The sequence below is a fragment of the Oncorhynchus keta genome, chromosome 14 (assembly GCF_023373465.1).
Source record: "Oncorhynchus keta strain PuntledgeMale-10-30-2019 chromosome 14, Oket_V2, whole genome shotgun sequence".
NCBI classification, from domain to species: Eukaryota; Metazoa; Chordata; class Actinopteri; order Salmoniformes; family Salmonidae; genus Oncorhynchus; species Oncorhynchus keta.
In genome coordinates this window covers 23,067,940-23,089,917 of record NC_068434.1, presented here as the reverse complement: position 1 = coordinate 23,089,917, position 21,978 = coordinate 23,067,940, and the positions used below count along the sequence as shown (strand labels likewise).

Sequence of the window (21,978 nt, the reverse complement as noted above, 5' to 3'; positions counted from 1 at the left end):
TCAGTCTTTCTCAAACTATTTTTGTCCCAGGAACCATATGGTTCCTCCTAATCTGAGGACGGTTTACATCAAATCTATTAAGATACAGTCTGTGATCGCCCGAGTTAAAGGGGCAGTTGCTACATAATTAGTTTTTAAAAAAACGTATAAATGAGTTATACAGTATGTATCCATTGATTCTTGAAGAGTATAACATATTAATGCCTCGTGAGCTTAGTTCAACTGTAGTACCCCATCAGAAAATATAAGCTTGTTTTACGCCAATGTTTGTAATAAAGTAAATGTAAACAAACACTATGTAACCGCAAAACATGGTTAAAACTATCATTTTGATATGATGGATTGTTAACCCTGCATCCATAGCCCTGTCTATGTATTTGAGAGTGGTTACATTTCTCCCTCCCTCAGCTTTTACCAAAATAGGGACTTCACTTTGTTATTGTTTCAACTGCTGATTGCCGCATTAAGCAGCGTAAATGGAAAGCAATTCCCTTTTATACACTTTTCTCTCTGTGCGTATTCTGACATTGAATTTAAGCATGACAATATTATGCTATTCACCTGCTATTCGTTTTGGGTGGAGATTGAATAAATGAAGGTGAGGCGGATGTGTGTTTTCAGATACCCCGTATTCTGACCTTGACTTCATTCCCTAATAATTCCACTACCTTTACATGTGAGGATTCCATGAATAAGGTCTAACAAACCGGTTACAAATTGATAAGAGCTATTGATGTGAGCTAGGTAAATGAGTAATCCGTTTGGATAAGGGGATTGTAAATAAAAATGACATTTGTTTTAGACATATTTTTATCTTATAGATGCTGGAGACAAATGTGAAACCACTCATATACTGTGGCAGCAAACTGAAGCAACATATCAACTTTACCACATTAAAGTTAATATGCTGTACCATTATGCAGAATTAAAATTGTACAGTCTTTTAACTTGCAGACCCGTGAGCATTACTTTCAAAGCTACTGGCTGATATTATACAAATGCTTTGAAGCATCACTTTAATGAGAGCTGTCTAAATTTCTGTCTGGTAACCATTTCAGGGAACAATGCCGATCCACCTACTGGAGTTTGAGAAACATTGATAATGTATCCATTTCTCCATGCTTTATAAAGACTCCAACACAATTATCCAATTACAGCCAACTAAATATTGATGATGATCTATGGCCGGTTGGGTTGGCTGTAGTTGGATAGATGTGTAGGAGCCTTTAGAGGATGTGTGTGCTCTTTTTTTATTTTAGCGATGTTCAAGCAATTTCTACAAAGATAAAGTATTGCCCTCTAGAAAATGTAGACCAATTTGCAGTATACACAGAATAATGGTGACTTTATCACCTTTACCTCAAATCCTAACCTATTTGTATGTGTGTGAAATAATGTAATGTATTTTCTCTTATTTTTCTGTATCTGCAATGCTACATGAAGCCATCACATGTAAGCCCAAATGCTTCCCTTCTATGTTGATGTTGTTTACTTGTAAGGTAACAGGAAACAGGAAACAGATGGAATGTTTACTACATAGTCAGTCTAGGTCAAAGGTCAAGGCTGTAGTGGTCTGGCTTTTGTTGGACAGTATGTTGTTGTGTCCCATTAGCAAGGGTGGACTGGGACCAGAATCTGTCCAGGTATTTGTTACACAATGTCCAGACCTGGCATTGATAAATCAGGGCAATCAATGATCTGTCCTTGTTATAATACTGTTGTGATTATATATCTAATACTCTACTGTTGTGACCCACCTAGAGACATACAACCACATAATGCATGAACATACACAGGCATGTTCGTGGGTCTAGGTCTAGCACTGAATGGTCTCTCTCTATTCTGTCCAACAGCGATGAAGGCAGCTGTGTTGATCCAGCGCTGGTACCGTCAGTATGTGGCTCGTATGGAGATGAGACGCAGATACACCTGGAACATCTTCCAGTCTATAGAATACTCTGGGGAGCAGGCCCAGATCAAAGTGAGACACCGTAGTCACCCTGTATATTAGTGTACAACTGCCAGAGACTTTATGGCACAGTTGGTAGTGCACTTGCCCTGCAACTACATAGTAGCTGGTTCATGCCCCTCCCCCCAGATGTTCCCCATGAATTGGTACACTACCTTCGAAGCAGTGGAGGCTGCTGGGGGGAGGATGGCTCATAATAATGGCTGGAACTGAACAAATGGAATGGCATCAAACCATGTGTTTGATGTATATGATATCATTCTGCTCCAGCCATTACCACGAGCCCGTTCTCCACTATAATGGTGTAACCTCCAATTAGTATCCTCCTGTGCTTCGAAGGACATGGCATATTAATGTAGAAAAAATAAGAAAGTTAAAGATTGATTAACATTAGATGTGTTTTAAGAGAAAATGCAATATTGCAGGCTAATACACTTTCATTTACAAAGCAAATAAATAATCCAAAAAGTGCAATATTAGTATTTACTTTGTGTGAGGAAAGGTTTATACATAGTAATTCAACACAATCATACAGTTCCCTTGGTGAATAGAATACTTTGTGAAACTTTGCTAAAGAAAATGTCTATCTCTCTCTTCTCTATGCAGCTTTACAATTTCCTTGGCTACCTCATGGACAACTTCAACCCAACTAGCACTGAACGTAAGACTTCCCCTGCCCTTCTGTTGTGGCTTTTGTATACAATTGGGACCCTTATTACTGTTTTCACGAAAGTTGTCATATTATACCTGTGGTTTCTCCACTACAGGCAACTTAATCTCCCACATATTCAGAGAGAATGAAGTGTGCCGCGATACAGAGTGGGAGAGGCACTTCTGCTATAAGAATATTGAGGTGCCAGAGATCTACTCAGGTCCCCGTCTTATCTTCCCTCTGACTGTGGAACAAGTGGCTGCCATGGTAGAGGCCTTCAGGAATAAAAGAGTAGGTGCATTTATGTACAGTCAGAATGAAATTGATTCTCTGTTCCTAACTATAGCGCTTTAGCTTTATCACAAATCCCCTTCACTACACAACTGTTTCTCCCAGTAGCAGCTCCACTCTCGGTACGTTCTCCAACTTCTCCTGGAAACATGGAAGTTACTCCGAAAGCTGCCAAACATCAGTCGAATCTCCACCTGTCACAGCAAAGAAATCACCGTTTGTGGTGAGTAATAAATCACCACCGTTTTTTGTTGTTGTCTCGATTCACCTCATTGAGGCGAGCAACCCTTTTCAAATGTTTTCTTTATATACCTTAAATTATACAAATATTGGTCAATGATCAACTGTAATAGTTATTATATCAGTGTATTGATACAGCATTGTTTCATCCAAGGTGATTTACATGGGCAGCTTGAAGACCTGCTGTTGATATTTTACAAGGTACTGTGCGTCACCTGCTACAATTTATCAGCTAAATACATATGAAATGAAATCATTATTTTTGTTGAAACTTTCCCCCATAACAGATAGAAAGATATACATTTAAGATATTCATGGTCTGTTGTGTTTATTGTTTCCCCTGTAGAATGGCATGCCATCATTGGATCGGCCATATGTTTTCAATGGAGACTTTGTTGATCGAGGCAAAGATTCCATTGAGATTCTCCTCATCCTTTTTGCCTTCCTGCTCGTGTATCCAAACGATGTTCACCTCAACAGGGGAAACCATGAAGACCATATTGTCAACTTGAGGTATACAGTCAAAACACTGATCATGTACCAATTCAATCTATTTAATCATTTAAACAATCATATATTTTCAACTCTGGTATCTCTTTGTTGTTTGTTTAGGTATGGCTTCACCAAGGAGGTGTTGGGGAAATACAAGGTAGGTTTCATTTTAGGAAAGTTAAATAAATAAAGAACACATCCTGGTGAAGTGTTGACTAACACAAGATTAACTTGTCGTGGGCAGAAATATTTGACATGTGCATATAATATATAGAATATATTTTATAATAATATATAATATAATACAGTGCATATGATATTATAAATGCCTCACATGCGACTCGTAATAAGACCTAGCAATTAGCCTATTAAAATGTTTATCTGACTCCATAAATTCAATTAGCAATATGCAAGAGACTACAGTTGAACCATGCACAATAAAGTATTATGGATTCAATAATATAATAATACTTTTAGAAAAAAATGTTATCTTTAATTTGCAATCAGTAGCAACTATGAGATTAGAAAGGTTCAGAACTTTTGTGAAACATAACACAGTTGAAAAATATATGCCTAATAAAAAAGTAAAATAAATGAATGGTGTTAAGAGATAGATGGGAGAGGTTGAGTGGAGCTGAAAGGGTGGGATTAAAAACAAGATAACTAATGTGAAATATACTGTGTCTGTAAATTGTATATAGGTTCAGAATTTTGTGACTCACAGTTAAAAATATATGGCAAAATTGAACTAAATGGCTTCAGAAATAGATGGGAGGGGTTGATGATATTTGAAGGATGGGATTAAAAACAAACAAAAGATAACTATTGTAAAATACACTATGTCTATAAAATGTATATAGTATGTATAAACTGGAAGTAATTAGGGGAGGGGTGGTAGGGTTAGGAGAAAATAATAAAGGAACAAATATTTAAAAGAGATATACATGTGTACAGATACGTGTAACCACAGAGATCATACACACTGTACCAGTCAAACGTTTGGACACACCTACTCATTCAAGGGTTTTTCTTTCGTTTTACTCTTTTCTACATTGTAGAATAATAGTGAAGACATCAAAACTATGTAATAACACATATGGAATCACACAGTAACCAAAAAAGTGTTAATCAAATCTAAATCTATATTATATTTGAGATTATATATATTTACCAAAAAATATATGGGGGATTGGAAATTATGCAGACAATTACATTGATGAAAGCTACAATCTATCTGCACTATTAAAGCTGATCCACCCCTGGAAGAAAATAAAAAACTATTTTGGGTTTAGCTGACTAAGATCAATGAATGGTCATGAGAAGTGAATATCAAAGCAAGTATTCTTTTTAATAACTGCTCAACGCTGGTCTGACCAATCTGATTCCACGCTCCAAGACTGCTTCCATCACATGGACTGGGATATGTTTCGTATTGCGTCAAACAACAACATTGACGAATACGCTGATTCGGTGAGCGAGTTCATTTGAACATGCGTTGAAGATGTCGTTCCCATAGCAACGATTAAAGCATGAACCACTACCGGAAACATGACCGAATACAAACAGTGTAGCTATTCCCTCCGCAAGGCAATCAAACAAGCGAAGCTCAGTATAGAGACAAAGTTGAATCGCATTTCAAGGGCTCAGACACGAGGTATGTGGCAGGGTCTACAGTCAATCACGGATTACAAAAAGAAAACCAGCCCAGTCACGGACCAGGATGTCCTGCTCCCAGGCAGACTAAATAACTTTTGCCCGCTTTGAGGACAATACAGTGCCACTGACACGGCTCGCAACCAAAACATGCGGTCTCTCCTTCACTGCAGCCGAGGTTAGTAAAACATATAAACGTGTTAACCCTCGCAAGGCTGCAGGCCCAGACGGCATCCCCAGCCGCGCCCTCAGAGCATGCGCAGACCAGCTGGCTGGTGTGTTTACGGACATATTCAATCAATCCTTATCCCAGTCTGCTGTTCCCACATGCTTCAAGAGGTCCACCATTGTTCCTGTTCCCAAGAAAGCTAATGTAACGGATGTGAAACGGCTAGCTTAGTTAGCGGTGCGCGCTAAATAGCGTTTCAATCAGTGACGTCACTTGCTCTGAGACCTTGAAGTAGTAGTTCCCCTTGCTCTGCAAGGGCCACGGCTTTTGTGGAGCGATGGGTAACGATGCTTCGAGGGGTGACTGTTGATGGGTGCAGAGGGTCCCTGGTTCGCGCCCGGGTATGGGCGAGGGGACGGTCTAAAGTTATACTGTTACACTAAGGTAAATGAGCTAAACGACTACCGCCCCGTAGCACTCACTTCCGTCATCATGAAGTGTTTTGAGAGACTAGTCAAGGACCATATCACCTCCACCCTACCTGACACCCTAGACCCACTCCAATTTGGTTACTGCCCAAATAGGTCCACAGACGATGCAATCTCAACCACACTGCACACTGCCCTAACCCATCTGGACAAGAGGAATACCTATGTGAGAATGCTGTTCATCGACTACAGCTCAGCATTTAACACCATAGTACCCTCCAAACTCGTCATCAAGCTTGAGACCCTGGGTCTCGACCCCGCCCTGTGCGGTGTCAGGAAAATAACCTCACACTCAACGTCAACGTCAACAAAACTAAGGAGATGATTGTGGACTTCAGGAAACAGCAGAGGGAACACCCCTCTATCCACATCGATGGGACAGTAGTGGAGAGGGTAGTAAGTTTTAAGATCCTCAGCGTACACATCACAGACAAACTGAATTGGTCCACCCACACAGACAGCATCGTGAAGCAGACGCAGCAGCGCCTCTTCAACCGCAGGAGGCTGAAGAAATTCGGCTTGTCACCAAAAGCACTCACAAACTTCTACAGATGCACAATCGAGAGCATCCTGTCGGGCTGTATCACCGCCCGGTATGGCAACTGCTCCGCCCACAACCGTAAGACTCTCCAGAGGGTAGTGAGGTCTGTACAACGCATCACCAGGGGCAAACTACCTGCCCACCAGGACACCTACACCATCCGATGTCACAGGAAGGCCATAAAGATTGTCAAGGACAACAACCACCCGAGCCACTGCCTGTTCACCCCGCTATCATCCAGAAGGCGAGGTCAGTACAGGTGCATCAAAGCTGGGACCAAGAGACTGAAAAACAGCTTGTATCTCAAGGCCATCAGACTGTTAAACAGCCACCACTAACATTGAGTGGCTGCAGCCAACACACTGACTCAACTCCAGCCACTTTAATTATGGGAATTGATGGGAATTGATGGAAAATATATCACTAGCCACTTTAAACAATGCTACTTAATATAATGTTTACATACCCTACATTATTCATCTCATATGTATATACTGTACTCTATATCATCTACTGCATCTTTATGTAATACATGTATCACTAGCCTCTTTAAACTATGCCAATTTGTTTACATACCCTACATTACTCATCTCATATGTATATACTGTACTCGATACCATCTACTGCATCTTGCCTATGCCGCTCTGTACCATCACTCATTCATATATCTTTATGTACATATTCTTTATCCCTTTACACTTGTGTGTATAAGGTAGTAGTTTTGGATTTGTTAGTTAGATTACTCGTTGGTTATTACTGCATTGTCGGAACTAGAAGCACAAGCATTTCGCTACACTCGCATTAACATCTGCTAACATGTGTATGTGACAAATAAATTAGATTTGATTTCAATTAACAGGTGTGCCTTGTTAAATGTTAATTTGTAGAATTAGGGATCCTGAGTGGGGTAGTAGTCTAAGCCACTGCATCACAGTGTTAGAGGCAGTGTTAGAGGGTTCGATCCCGGGCTGTATCACAACCGGCCATGCTAGAGGGTTCGATACTGGGGAGGGTTTGGCTGGGGTAGGCCGTCATTGTAAATAAGAATTTGTTCTTAACTGACTTGTCTAGTAAAATAAAGGTTAAATATATAAAAATATGAGTTTCAGCCAATCAATTGTGTTGTGACACGGTAGGGGTGGTATACAGAAGACAGCCCTATTTGGTAAAAGACATAGTCCAGAACAGCTCAAATAAGCAAAGAGAAACGACAGTCCATCATTACTTGAAGACAGGAATTTCAATCAATATGGAACATTCCAAGAACTTTGAAGCTTTCTTCAAGTGCAGTCGCAAAACCATCAAGAGCTATGATGAAACTGGCTCTCATGAGTTCCGCCACAGGAGAGGAAGACCCAGAGTTACCTCTGCTGCAGAGGATAAGTTCATTAGAGTTAACTGCACCTCAGATTGCAGCCCAAATAAATGCTTCACAGAGTTCAAGTAACAGACACATCTCAACCTCAACTGTTCAGAGGAGACTGCGTGAATCAGGCATTCATGGTCGAATTTCTGCAACAACAAAAAAACACTACTAGAGGACACCAATAAGAAGAAGAGACATGAGCCAAGAAACGCTAGCAATGGACTTTAGACCAGTGGGCATCTGTCCTTTGGTCTGATGAGTCCAAATGTGAGATTTTTGGTTCCAACCGCCATGTCTTTATAGACTCAGAGTAAGTGAACAGATGATCTCCGCATGTGTGGTTCCCACCGAGAATAGGGGAGGAGGAGTTGTGATGGCTTTACTGGTGACACTGTCAGTGATTTATTTAGAATTCAAGGCACACTTAACCAGCATGGTTACCACAGCATTCTGCAGCGATATGCAATCCTATCTGGTTTGCGCTTAGTGGGACAATCATTTGTTTTCAACAGGACAATGACCCAAAACACACTTCCAGGTTGTGTAAGGTCTATTTGACCAAGAAGGAGAGTGATGGAGTGCTGCATCAGATGACCTGGTCTCTACAATCACCAGGACCTCAACCCAATTGAGATGGTTTGGGATAAGTTGGATCAAAGAGTGAAGGAAAATCAGCCAAGTGCTCAGCATATGTGGGAACTCCTTCAAGACTGTTGGAAAAGCATTCCTCGTGAAGCTGGTTGAGAGAATGCCAAGAGTTTGCAAAGCTGTCATCAAGGCAAAAGGTGGCTACATTGAATAATCTAAAATATATTTTGATTTGTTTAACACTTTTTTGGTTACTACATGATTGCATATGTGTAATTTCATAGTTTTGATGTCTTCACTATTATTCTACAATGTAAAAAATAGTTAAACAAAAACAAAAACCCTTGAATGAGTAGTTGTGTCCAACTTTTGACTGGTACTGTATGTAGATAGCATCATAGGTATCCTCAGTGAACAAGTTTCAGATAGAAACTATACATGGATACTATAGTAATATTCTATCACATTCAATGTTCTGGATACTGTACCAGATAGACACAGTTGAAGTCAGAAGTTTACTTACACCTTAGCCAAATACATTTAAACTCAGTTTTTCACAATTCCTGACATTTAATCCTAGTAAAAATGATTCCCTGTCTTAGCTCAGTTAGGATCACTACTTTATTTTAAAAATATGAAATGTCAGAATAATAGTAGAGAGAATGAATTATTTCAGCTTTTATTTCTTTCATCCCATTCTCAGTGGGTCAATAGTTTACATACACTCAATTAGTATTTGGTAGCATTGCCTTTAAATTGTTTAACTTGGGTCAAACTTTTCGGGTAGCCTTCCACAAGCTTCCCACAATAAATTGGGTGGATTTTGGCCCATTCCTCTTGACAGAGCTGGTGTAACTGAGTAAGGTTTGTAGGCCTCCTTGCTCGCAGACACTTTTTCAGTTCTGCCCACACATTTTCAATAGGATTGAGGTCAGGGCTTTGTGATGGCCACTCCAATACCTTGACTTTTTTGTCCTTAAGCCATTTTGCCATTTTGGAAGTATGCTTGGGGTCATTGTCCATTTGGAAGACCCATTTGCGACCAAGCTTTAACTTCCTTACTGATGTCTTGAGATGTTGTTTCAATATATCCACTTAACTGTCCCTCCTCATGATGCCATCAATTTTGTGAAGTGCACCAGTCCCTCCTGCAGCATAGCACCCCCACAACATGATGCTGCCACCCCTGTGCTTCACGGCTGGGATGTTGTTCTTCTGTTTGCAAGCCTCCTCCATTTTCCTCCAAACATAACGATGGTCATTATGGTCTATTTTTGTTTCATCAGACCAGAGGACATTTCTCGAAAAAGTACGATCTTCGTCCTCATGTGCAGTTGCAAAGCGTAGTCTGGCTTTTTTATGGCAGTTTCGGAGCAGTGTCTTCTTCCTTGCTGAGCGGCCTTTCAGGTTATGTCGATATAGGACTCGTTTTACTGTGGATATAGATAATTTTGTACCTGTTTCCTCCAGCATCTTCACAAGGTCCTTTGCTGTTGTTTCTGGGTTTGACTTGCACTTTTCGCACCAAAGTACGTTAATCTCTAGGAGACAGAACGTGTCTCCTTCCTGAGCGGAATGACGGCTGAGTGGTCCCATGGTGTTTATACTTGCGTACTATTGTTTGTACAGATGAACGTGGTACCTTCAGGCATTTGGAAATTTCTCCCAAGGATGAACCAGACTTGTGGAGGTCTACAATTTTCTTTCTGAAGTCTTGGCTGATTTCTTTTGATTTTCCCACAATGTCAAGTAAAGAGGCACTGAGTTCGGAGGTAGGCCTTGAAATACATCCACAGGTACACCTACAATTCACTCAAATTATGATAATTAGCCTATCAGAAGCTTCAATATCCATGACATCATTTTCTGGAATTTTCCAAGCTGTTTAAAGGCACAGTCAACTTAGTGTATGTAAACTTCTGACCCACTGGAATTGTGATATATTGAATTATAAGTGAAATTATATGTCTGTAAACAATTGTTGGAAAAAAGTACTTGTGTCATGCACAAAGTAGATGTCTTAACCGACTTGCTAAAAGTATAGTTTGTTAACAAGAAATTTGTGGAGTGGTTGAAAAACCACAAACAACAAAATGACTCCAACCTAAGTGTATGTAAACTTCCAACTTCAACTGTTCATTTTGGCCCCCCAGAGGAGGAAGGGCTGACCAGTCTTTGGGCATTGTCCTATCCTTGTGTTCCTGAACCATTTGCCATGCAGCTCCAGGTGACAGAGAACTCACAAATTAGGGCCTTGCCCACAAGCTCACTGAAGTCTGATGTCAGTCTCATGTAGGACTGTAAATATGTGCAGGATGTTCAGAATAGTTTGTTGACCATATGGCATTAAATCCTCTTTATCCTACTTATAAAACATCAGGAAAATATCTTTGCTATCTAAATAGTATCTTTATTTAATACTTCGATAACTTGGAATCACAACTATAAACTGCAATTGGCTCGCTCATTGCTCAAAGTTTAAAAGGGGTGTATTTCCACATTCAATGTGGGTCACTCACTGACTCGTAACGTCCAGTTAAAGGATTAAGAGGTTGCTAAACAAGATGACTTAAGGTCATCAGTGTTCTCTCAATGTGCCGGTTACAGGTTACAGCGAGTCAGGATGATCAGTGGCTTTACTGTACTTACGCCCACGCAGCAATGCACTCTTGGATCTTTACCCAGATTCTAAACATGCATCAAAACAGTACAGCTAAAGTGATTATTTGTTTACACTGGTTTAAAAGCCAGATCAGCTTGACATACATTTTTTAAACACAATTCCCAAATTTGCTGGCACATATAGGGACAAAATGTCACACTCGTCTCATCTATTCAACAATGCAGTGATGAATTATAATTGTAGTTAATTTCCCTTGTCCTCAGATGCACGGCAAGAGGATCCTAAAGCTGCTTCAGAAGATCTTCAGCTGGTTGCCCCTGGCAACAGTCATCGATCAGAAAGTGTTGATCCTGCATGGGGGCATCTCCAACACCACGGACCTCTGCCTCATAGCCAGAGTGGACAGACACAAAGTAAGTGAGACTTTCTCTAGACAAATGTAGTTTCTATCAATCAATCAAAACTATGGTGGAACATACACTGTACAAACACATGAAGAAAAGGGAAAACGGTCCATTTCCACGGACTGACAAAGAGGACAGATGTAAATGTTAATAAATTATTTCATATAATTGAAATAATGCCTTTGTGTTCTCTCTCCCTCCCCGTTTCACTATCTCTATTTCTCTGTCGTCTCCCAGTACGTGTCAGCCCTGAGGCCTCCTAAGAAGAGGACACAATACCCAGTGAGTCAGTCCTCTGTGGACTTGGACATGGAAGACGACCTGTCAGGCACCAAGAACAACCAGCGCCGGGTCTCCCTGATCAAGGCCAACTCTTTCGGACCCCGGGATGGCTTCCAGCGCCGCTCACTCCAGGACCTTTCCGGCAGGGTCCCCCGGACCGTTGACGAGGAGATAGAGGTGCGGCGGAGGCAGTCTGGCTTCATCAAGGGCGGCTTCAGCCATAGTCAGGGGGAACTCAATAACCTGGCCGTCTCCTCAGCGTCGCAGGAATCCACCGACACAGCAGACACTACCGTAGAGGAGTGGAAACAGGTGAGGAATTCCGGCTGGGGATGTGTTGTAGACTAGAGAGGTGGTTTGGTGAGCTGTGCTGTGTGATGAGTAACAGTAAACCTTGTCTGAGACCTGACGACTTTAGCCTTTAGCTCTATACAGGTTCGATACTCAGTCAGTTACTCATGATTGGTTGTTAAACACCACCTCAGCACTAGGAGTGCTCTATGCTCTGTTTGTGTATGTCGCAGATTGACATTTATTTTCATGATTCTTTCCCTTGAGCCGGAACTGAGAGGTTTCCACTAGATCAAAGGTAGGCAACCCTGGTCCCTGGAGTGCTGCAGGCGCTAGATGGACCAGCTGCAAAATTGTCTATATCATACAAATTAATGAAAACAAAAATCTTAGTTTAAGGCATTAGGGTTTACACTGTGGTTAAGGTTAGAGTTAAGGTTAGGGTTAGGTTTAAAATCAGATTTTATGACTTTTTGGCTGTGCCAGTTAGTCACCACTCTGCAGAGCTGCCTCCAGGGCAAGACTCATGACAGTAAATGCCAACCTGCCTACAGTCACTTACTTAGTCACAGACAGACTAAAACAGAGGACCGTTAATCCGTCAACCTGAATAACAATCTTGTTTTCCAATTTGCCATCTGTTTTAAAAGCAGACACTTTTCAGGACAAACCCTCATTTTACAAGAGGAGCCAACTACATTTTGTTTTCTTCACTTTAACTCAATGGTGAAGGTTAATGTGTCTTACAGTACAATAGTTATTCAACTGAATCCATCACAGTATTTTAAGGAAAAGCTGTCTCCTAAATGGTGAATGATTGTCAGCAGTATGTAGTATATACTCTGATATAATATAAGCACTAGCTAAAAGTAGTATACTGTTAAGGGAATAGAGTGTCATTTGAGATACAACCATGGTCTTCTCACCTCTATATCTACTTATAGCCCTATACCAGTCATCTGTTTACTGTCATTTTTGTTTTCCTTATGATAGCCTATTGTAAAGTCCTTGGGTCTGACAAAAATGCTAATAATTTGACAATGTATTATTTATATGACTAGATTCTGGACCTACTGTGGAGTGACCCCATGTCTCAGAGCGGCTGCATACCCAACGAGGTGCGAGGAGGAGGCTGCTACTGGGGGCCAGACGTCACCCAGGACTTCCTGGACAGACACAACATGCAGCTCATCATCCGCTCCCACGAGTGCAAGCAGGATGGCTATGAGTTTTGCCACAACCGCAGGGTGAGAACAGTCAGGCTAAAGGTGTCTAAGGGATTACATAAGATGGGTAAGACTAGGGACTCTATCCAAACATCTCTCATAGTCTCATACTAGGAGTGTGGATATATTACACTTCCACCTGTCCATTTAACCATATTCATCATGATCTAAACGGCAAATCTGATGTCAGATCTGCAATACTCTGAGACGTGACCGGATCATAAAACACTCTAGACCCTCCTTATACGCTATAACTAGGGCCACAAGTTTGTCCTAGTCAGGTCATGTGGCCAGGAACAATTCCTGGCCTTGGTAATGGCATATTTTGAATGCTAAGTCCCATTTATGCCCACTGCCCTATCGTGACATAGGCCTACACTAAAGTCTTATCTCACTTGGCAGAGGGGAGCAGTTGCTCCACCATACTTTTGAGCTAATATTCTATAAGAGTAGCAGGTGCAAGTAATCAGTTCCGGTGAGCCTACATTTGCTGCTCACTTGCTTTAGTCAGCCTACATTTGTGTGCTTTGAAAGTGCAGTACCAGAGGTTTCTGGAAACTAAAACACTGCTTTTCACTGTTTGGTAATTCTGTATTGTTTACCATTTGTACAACAGGTCCTCACCCTGTTCTCTGCCTCCAACTACTATGAAGTGGGCAGCAACAGAGGGGCCTACGTGAAATTGGGACCAGACCTAGTGCCTTATTTGATTCAGTACCAGGCTAGCAGTATGACTCGAGAACTCACCCTCAGGAAAAAGTAAGCTACAATGGAAAATTATTTAGATTAATAAAATTAAGATTATTAAATTGATGTGGACAGAGTTTGATCTGTTCTCCCTGTCTGGACTACAGTGTGGGGAAGGTGGAACATTCAGCCCTCAAGGTCCTGCGGGAACAGCTGTTTGCACACAAGTCTGACCTCGTCAGTGCCTTCCAAGAGTTTGACAAAGACAAAACAGGTGTCGTATCAATTGACATAGCCATGATCAAATATTCCCCCAAAGAATTAAGATTTATGTGATTTAATACAATTTACACCCTTTAATTGTTTATACTCATATTTCATGACATATAATATCTCTTATTTTGGGGTTATTTTTTTTTTGGGGGGGATTAGATCAGCTATGAAATTAGCAGATAAAATTTAAGTCTATCAAATTACATTACTTGAATCCTTTTGGATTCTTTTTTTTCTACCACCCCCTGCCCTGGTTGGAGAACTCGTTCTCATTCTCTCAAAACCACATAAAAAAAACAGACTACGGTTTGCAACTGCACATGAGGACAAAGATTGTACTTTTTAGAGAAATGTCCTGGGGTCTGATGAAACAAAAATATAACTGTTTGGCCATAATGACCGTTCTGTTTGGAGGAAAAAGGGGGAGGCTTGCAAGCCTTCCGTCAAGATAGAACTGCCAAAGGGGGCGGAGTCGCAGTCTACTGCAGAGATAGCCTGCAAAGTAATGTCATACTTTCCAGGTCCATACCCAAACAGTTTGAACTACTAATTTTGAAAATTACTCTCTCCAGAAACAAGTCTCTCACTGTTGCCGCCTGCTACCGACCCCCGTCAGCTCCCAGCTGTGCCCTGGACACCATTTGTGAATTGATCGCCCCCATCTAGCTTCAGAGTCTGTCCTGTTAGGTGACCTAAACTGGGATATGCTTAACACCCCGGCAGTCCTACAATCTAAGCTAGATGCCCTCAATCTCACGCAAATCATCAAGGAACCCACCAGGTACAACCCTAACTCTGTAAACAAGGGCACCCTCATAGACGTCATCCTGACCAACTGGCCCTCCAAATATACCTCCGCTGTCTTCAACCAGGATCTCAGCGATCACTGCCTCATCGCCTGTATCCGCCACGGAGCCGCAGTCAAACGACCACCCTCATCACTGTCAAACGCTCCCTAAAACACTTCTGTGAGCAGGCCTTTCTAATCGACCTGGCCCGTGTATCCTGGAAGGACATTGACCTCATCCCGTCAGTTGAGGATGCCTGGTCATTCTTTAAAAGTAACTTCCTCACCATTTTGGATAAGCATGCTCCGTTCAAAAATGCAGAACCAAGAACAGATACAGCCCTTGGTTCACTCCAGACCTGACTGCCCTCGACCAGCACAAAAACATCCTGTGGCGGACTGCAATAGCATCGAATAGCCCCGTGATATGCAACTGTTCAGGGAAGTCAGGAACCAATACACGCAGTCAGTCAGGAAAGCTAAGGCCAGCTTCTTCAGGCAAAAGTTTGCATCCTGTAGCTCCAACTCCAAAAAGTTCTGGGACACTGTGAAGTCCATGGAGAACAAGAGCACCTCCTCCCAGCTGCCCACTGCACTGAGGCTAGGAAACACGGTCTCCACCGATAAATCCATGATTATCGAAAACTTCAATAAGCACTTCTCAACGGCTGGCCATGCCTTCCGCCTGGCTACTCCAACCTCGGCCAACAGCTCCGCCCCGTAGTTCCTCACCCAAGCCTCTCCAGGTTCTCCTTTACCCAAATCCAGATAGCAGATGTTCTGAAAGAGCTGCAAAACCTGGACCCGTACAAATCAGCTGGGCTTGACAATCTGGACCCGCTATTTCTGAAACTATCTGCCGCCATTGTCGCAACCCCTATTACCAGCCTGTTCAACCTCTCTTTCATATCGTCTGAGATCCCCAAGGATTGGAAAGCTGCCGCAGTCATCCCCTCTTCAAAGGAGGAGACACCCTGGACCCAAACTGCTATAGACCTATATCCATCCTGCCCTGCCTATCTAAGGTCTTCGAAAGCCAAGTCAACAAACAGGTCACTGACCATCTCGAATCCCACCGTACCTTCTCCGCTGTGCAATCTGGTTTCCGAGCCGGTCACGGGTGCACCTCAGCCACACTCAAGGTACTAAATGATATCATAACCGCCATCGATAAAAGACAGTACTGTGCAGCCGTCTTCATCGACCTCGCCAAGGCTTTCGACTCTGTCAATCACCAAATTCTTATCGGCAGACTCAACAGCCTCGGTTTTTCGGATGACTGCCTTGCCTGGTTCACCAATTACTTTGCAGACAGAGTTCAGTGTGTCAAATCAGAGGGCATGCTGTCCGGTCCTCTGGCAGTCTCTATGGGGGTGCCACAGGGTTCAATTCTCGGGCCGACTCTTTTCTCTGTATATATCAATGATGTTGCTCTTGCTGCGGGCGATTCCCTGATCCACCTCTACGCAGACGACACCATTCTATATACTTTCGGCCCGTCATTGGACACTGTGCTATCAAACCTCCAAACGAGCTTCAATGCCATACAGCACTCCTTCCGTGGCCTCCAACTGCTCTTAAACGCGAGTAAAACCAAATGCATGCTTTTCAACCGATCGCTGCCTGCACCCGCATGCCCGACTAGCATCACCACCCTGGATGGTTCCAACCTTGAATATGTGGACATCTATAAGTACCTAGGTGTCTGGCTAGACTGCAAACTCTCCTTCCAGACTCACATCAAACATCTCCAATCAAAAATCAAATCCAGAGTCGGCTTTCTATTCCGCAACAAAGCCTCCTTCACTCACGCTGCCAAGCTTACCCTAGTAAAACTGACTATCCTACCGCTCCTCGACTTCGGCGATGTCATCTACAAAATGGCTTCCAACACTCTACTCAGCAAACTGGATGCAGTCTATCACAGTGCCATCCGTTTTGTCACTAAAGCACCTTATACCACCCACCACTGCGACTTGTATGCTCTAGTCGGCTGGCCCTCACTACATATTCGTCGCCAGACCCACTGGCTCCAGGTCATTTACAAGTCCATGCTAGGTAAAGCTCCGCCTTATCTCAGTTCACTGGTCACGATGGCAACACCCATCCGTAGCACGCGCTCCAGCAGGTGTATCTCACTGATCATCCCTAAAGCCAACACCTCATTTGGCCGCCTTTCGTTCCAGTACTCTGCTGCCTGTGACTGGAACGAATTGCAAAAATCGCTGAAGTTGAGACTTTTATCTCCCTCACCAACTTCAAACATCAGCTATCCGAGCAGCTAACCGATCGCTGCAGCTGTACATAGTCTATAGGTAAATAGCTCACCCTTTTTCACCTACCTCATTCCCATACTGTTTTTATACTGTTTTTATTTATTTACTTTTCTGCTCTTTTGCACACCAATATCTCTACCTGTACATGCCCATCTGATCATTTATCACTCCAGTGTTAATCTGCAAAATTGTATTATTCGCCTACCTCCTCATGCCTTTTGCACACATTGTATATAGACTGCCCATTTTTTTCTACTGTGTTATTGACTTGCTAATTGTTTACTCCATGTGTAACTCTGTGTTGTCTGTTCACACTGCTATGCTTTATCTTGGCCAGGTCGCAGTTGCAAATGAGAACTTGTTCTCAACTAGCCTACCTGGTTAAATAAAGGTGAAATAAAAAAATAAAAAAATAAAATAAATAAAAGCCGAAGAACAACATCCCAACCGTAAAGCACAGGGGTGGCAGCATCATGTTGTGGCGTTGCTATGCTGCAGGAGGGACTGGTGCACTTCACAAAATTGATGGCATCATGAGAAGGACAGTTAAGTGGATATATTGAAGCAACATCTCAAGACATCAGTTAAAGCTTGGTCGCAAATGGGTCTTCCAAATGGACAATGACCCCAAGCATACTTCCAAAGTTGTGTCAAAATGGCTTAAGGACAACAAAGTCAAGGTATTGGAGTGGCCATCACAAAGCCCTGACCTCAATCCCATAGAAATGTTGAGGGCAGAACTGAAAAAGCATCTGCGAGCAAGGAGGCCTATAAACCTGATTCTGTTACACCAGCTCTGTCAGGAGGAATGTGCCATAATTCACCCAATTTATTGTGGGAAGCTTGTGGAAGGCTACCCAAAGTGTTTGACCCATACTAATTGAGTGTATGTAAACTTCTGACTCACTGGGAATGTGATGAAAGAAATAAAAGCTGAAATAAATCATTCTCTCTACTATTATTCTGACATTTCACATTCTTAATATAAAGTGGTGATCCTAACTGACCTAAGACAATTTTTATTAGGATTAAATGTCAGAAATGGTGAAAAACTGAGTTTACATCTATTTGGCTATAGTGTAAGTAAACTTCCGGTGTGTGTGTGTGTGTGTGTGTGTGTGTGTGTGTGTGTGTGTGTGTGTGTGTGTGTGTGTGTGTGTGTGTGTGTGTGTGTGTGTGTGTGTGTGTGTGTGTGTGTGTGTGTATATATGTGTGTATATGTATATGTTAAGCAGTCCCCTCCTCCCTGTCTCCAACACAGGGCAGGTGTCTCTGAATGACTGGGCTACGGCGGTAGAGAGTGTGCTGCGTCTAGGCCTACCCTGGAGGATGCTGCGCTTTCAGCTGGCCACCTGCAAGACCCCGGGGGGCATGTTGGACTACCAGGAGTGGTTCCAGGAACTTTCCATAAAAGAGCCACAAATGGAGGTAATGGCATGTTACGTCTGTCATTTAACATCCATATTGACGATACTGATCAAATCCTTGTGGATGTACATACTTCTGTCCCAACAGGCTAATTGTGTTTGTTTGTCTTGTCCAAGCATACATGGTTATATAGAATTCTGTGGGAACACAGCTTGTATGTCATGACACACCTCTTATTTCAAAATCTGATGCCATAGAAAACAATTGGTGTTCACAGACAACTCTCCCCTTGATTGCCTATGCAGCACATCGATCAGGGTTTGCTGGAGACCCTGTACCGCCATCGCGCCACCTTGGAGACCATCTTCAGAATAGTGGATTTAGACAACTCAGGTAACAATACTCCTTTACTCCGCCTTCATTCCATGTGTTGTTTCTTCAGGTGAATGTTTTGATCGCACAAGACGTGACGTCAACTACCGGTTACCTGTGTTATTTGTTTGGGGCGCATAGTTTACAAACGTACATATGTAAGTATACTCAGACACATGTCGTACTTATTGAGGCCAACCTCCCTGTAGTCTGTCTGTGGGGTGTTAAAGCTAACGTCAGCAGTAGGTTGATTTAGGATTAACCCACTGGTCTTCTAGTATCACACCCAGCCAACTGACGCCAGCCCTGCTACTTATCTCTCCCCTCATCCCACTGGCTCTCCATCTCTCCTCCCTTCCCCTCTCCTCCATCTTTCCTTCCCCTCTCTCCTCCCTCTCCTCTCAACCATTCTATCATGTCTCTCCCTTCACTCTCTCTCCCCCTCCTCTCGCCTCCCTCCAGGGTTCATCACGATGGAGGACTTCCGTCAGACGTGGAAGCTGCTGAGTGCCTTCTTAAAGATGGAGATCACTGACGAGGCTATCTCGGACCTGTCCGTCACCATAGACACCAACCAGGACGGCAACATTGACATCGATGAGTTCATGGAGGCCTTCCGGCTGACAGACAAGAAAAGCCGGCTGGAGAGGGGAAAGAGCATGTTTATGGGGACTACCACTGACCTGACCAAACTAGAGGGGGACCCCAATATATGAGGGATTAGTTGGACTGGAGGGGGAGCCCAATATATGAGGGATTAGTGGGACTGGAGGGGAAGCCCAACAAGTATGTAGTAGTTTGAGTAAAAAAAAAAATTAAAACAGACACTATCCACTCAAGACCAACAAACTACTACTAGTGGGAGAAGTTCCGTATGGAGAGAGAGAATGTAAGAGAGACTGCTTGTTTATTACCTCAGGGGCTATGGAGGTAGCGCACAAACAAACAAGCCAACAAGCTGCTTTGATCATTGACGCACATTGAGACACTGAGACTATGGAGTGTTACAGCAGTGTCGATTAGGCTAGAAGGTGGATAGCAGACAATCTCCTTGTGGTGATTAGAGCGTATGGCTGGATTTTATTTTCGTCATAGGTTGAAGTTCAAGAAAACACCACAGAGTGATGTAGTTTTGGATTAATTCAGTATGTATGCAGATGCAGAGGCCAACAATAAATATACACAACGTTGTCATAGTTGATGTCCTTCCAAGCGGAGTGACTTGCACATAATTTGAAATGTTCAAATATGAAAAACATTATATTTTTGCCAGATTCATGTAAATAGATCCGGACTGTTATTGGTGCCTTAGTGATAGAATAGGGAAAGCATTCCATCATTTTAGTGAAACTCTTATTAATGTACTGATTGAATCGTGTCATTGCCAACCTGTCCACTGGATGTGGTAGTAAGGTTATATATCTCCAAGGGGACATTGGTTTTTTCCAGTGGCGACCCGTCATTCAGGGAAGGTGGGGCAGAGACCCACCTGTTTTGAGCCCCAACTGTTAAATATATATATACAGTACCAGTCAAAGGTTTGGACACACCTACTCATTGCAAGGTTTTTCTTTATTTTTTGACTATTTTCTACATTGTAGAATAATAGAGAAGACATCAAAACTATGAAATAACACATACGGAATCATGTAGTAACCAAAAAAGGGTTAAACAAATCAAAATACATAATATATTTTAGATTCTTCAAAAAGTAGCCACCCTTTGCCTTGATGACAGCTTTGCACACGCTTGGTATTCTCTCATCCAGATTCACCTGGATTGCAGTCTTGAAGGAGTTCCCACATATGCTGAGCACTTGTTGGCTGATTTTCCTTCACTCTGTGGTCCAACTCACCCCAAACCATCTCAGTTGGGTTGAGGTCGGGTGATTGTGGAGGCCAGGTCATCTGATGCAGTACTCCCATCACTCTCCTTCTTGGTCAGATATCCCTTACACAGCCTGGAGGTCTGTTGGGTCATTGTCCTGTTGAAAACAAATGATAGTCCCACTAAGCGCCAACCAGATGGGATGGCGTATTGCTGCCGAATTCTGTCGTAGCCATGCTGGTTAAGTGTGCCTTAAATTCTAAATAAATCACTGACAGTGTCATCAGCAAAGCACCTCTACACCATCACACCTCCTCCTCCATGCTTCACGGTAGGAACCAGACATGCGGAGATCGTCCATTTACCTACTCATCAGACCAAAGGACACCTTTTCACCGGTCTAATGTCCATTGCTCGTGTTTCTTGGCCCAAGCAAGTCTCTTCTTCTTCTTGGTGTCCTTTAGTAGTGGTTGCTTTGCATCAATTTGACCATGAAGGCCTGATTCATGCAGTGAACAGTTGATGTTGAAATGTGCCTGTTACTTGCACTCTGTGAAGCATTTATTTCAACTGCAATTTGAGGTGCAGTTAACACTAATGAACTTATCCTCTGCAGCAGAGGTAACTTTGGGTCTTCCTTTCCAGTGCCGGTCCTCATGAGAGCCAGCTCAACATAGCACTTGATGGTTTTTGCTACTGCAATTGAAGAAACATTCAAAGTTCTTGAAATGTTCCTCATTGACTGACTTTCATGTCTTCAAGTAATGATGGACTGTAATTTTCTTTTCTTATTTGAGCTGTTCCTGCCATAATATGGACTTGGCAAAGGGTGGCTACTTTGAAGAATCTCAAATATAACATTTATTTTGGTTACTACATGATTCCATATGTGTTATTTCATAGTTTTGATGTCTTCACTATTATTATACAATGTAGAAAATAGTAAAAATAAAGAAAAACCCTTGAAGGTGTGTCCAAACCATTGACCTGTACTGTCGATATTTTGCTGTTGCCTGTTTTGCATGTTATTTTGGAATTAATATGTGTCACAGTTCGCAAACAATGTAACAAAAATATATAGTTGAGTTAATAAAGCCGCATACAAACATGGTC

At 42.4% G+C, this 21,978-nt stretch overlaps 1 protein-coding gene across 3 annotated transcripts in view; it reads left to right on the top strand.

The window, feature by feature from the left end:
- ppef2a (protein phosphatase with EF-hand domain 2a) overlaps window positions 1–21,978 on the top strand; it is a 27,040-nt gene extending 5,062 nt beyond the window's left edge. For all 3 annotated transcript variants that reach the window (XM_035785126.2, XM_035785125.2, XM_052461342.1), the window contains 15 exons: window positions 1,854–1,981; window positions 2,576–2,630; window positions 2,737–2,912; window positions 3,021–3,135; window positions 3,307–3,353; window positions 3,499–3,665; window positions 3,765–3,801; window positions 11,336–11,485; window positions 11,714–12,070; window positions 13,111–13,296; window positions 13,892–14,034; window positions 14,130–14,236; window positions 18,560–18,726; window positions 18,972–19,059; window positions 19,501–21,978. In XM_035785126.2, coding sequence (XP_035641019.1) covers window positions 1,856–1,981; window positions 2,576–2,630; window positions 2,737–2,912; window positions 3,021–3,135; window positions 3,307–3,353; window positions 3,499–3,665; window positions 3,765–3,801; window positions 11,336–11,485; window positions 11,714–12,070; window positions 13,111–13,296; window positions 13,892–14,034; window positions 14,130–14,236; window positions 18,560–18,726; window positions 18,972–19,059; window positions 19,501–19,754 — 2,175 coding nt within the window. In that variant the 5' untranslated portion in view covers window positions 1,854–1,855 and the 3' untranslated portion in view covers window positions 19,755–21,978. The remainder of the gene's footprint in view (window positions 1–1,853; window positions 1,982–2,575; window positions 2,631–2,736; window positions 2,913–3,020; window positions 3,136–3,306; window positions 3,354–3,498; window positions 3,666–3,764; window positions 3,802–11,335; window positions 11,486–11,713; window positions 12,071–13,110; window positions 13,297–13,891; window positions 14,035–14,129; window positions 14,237–18,559; window positions 18,727–18,971; window positions 19,060–19,500) is intronic.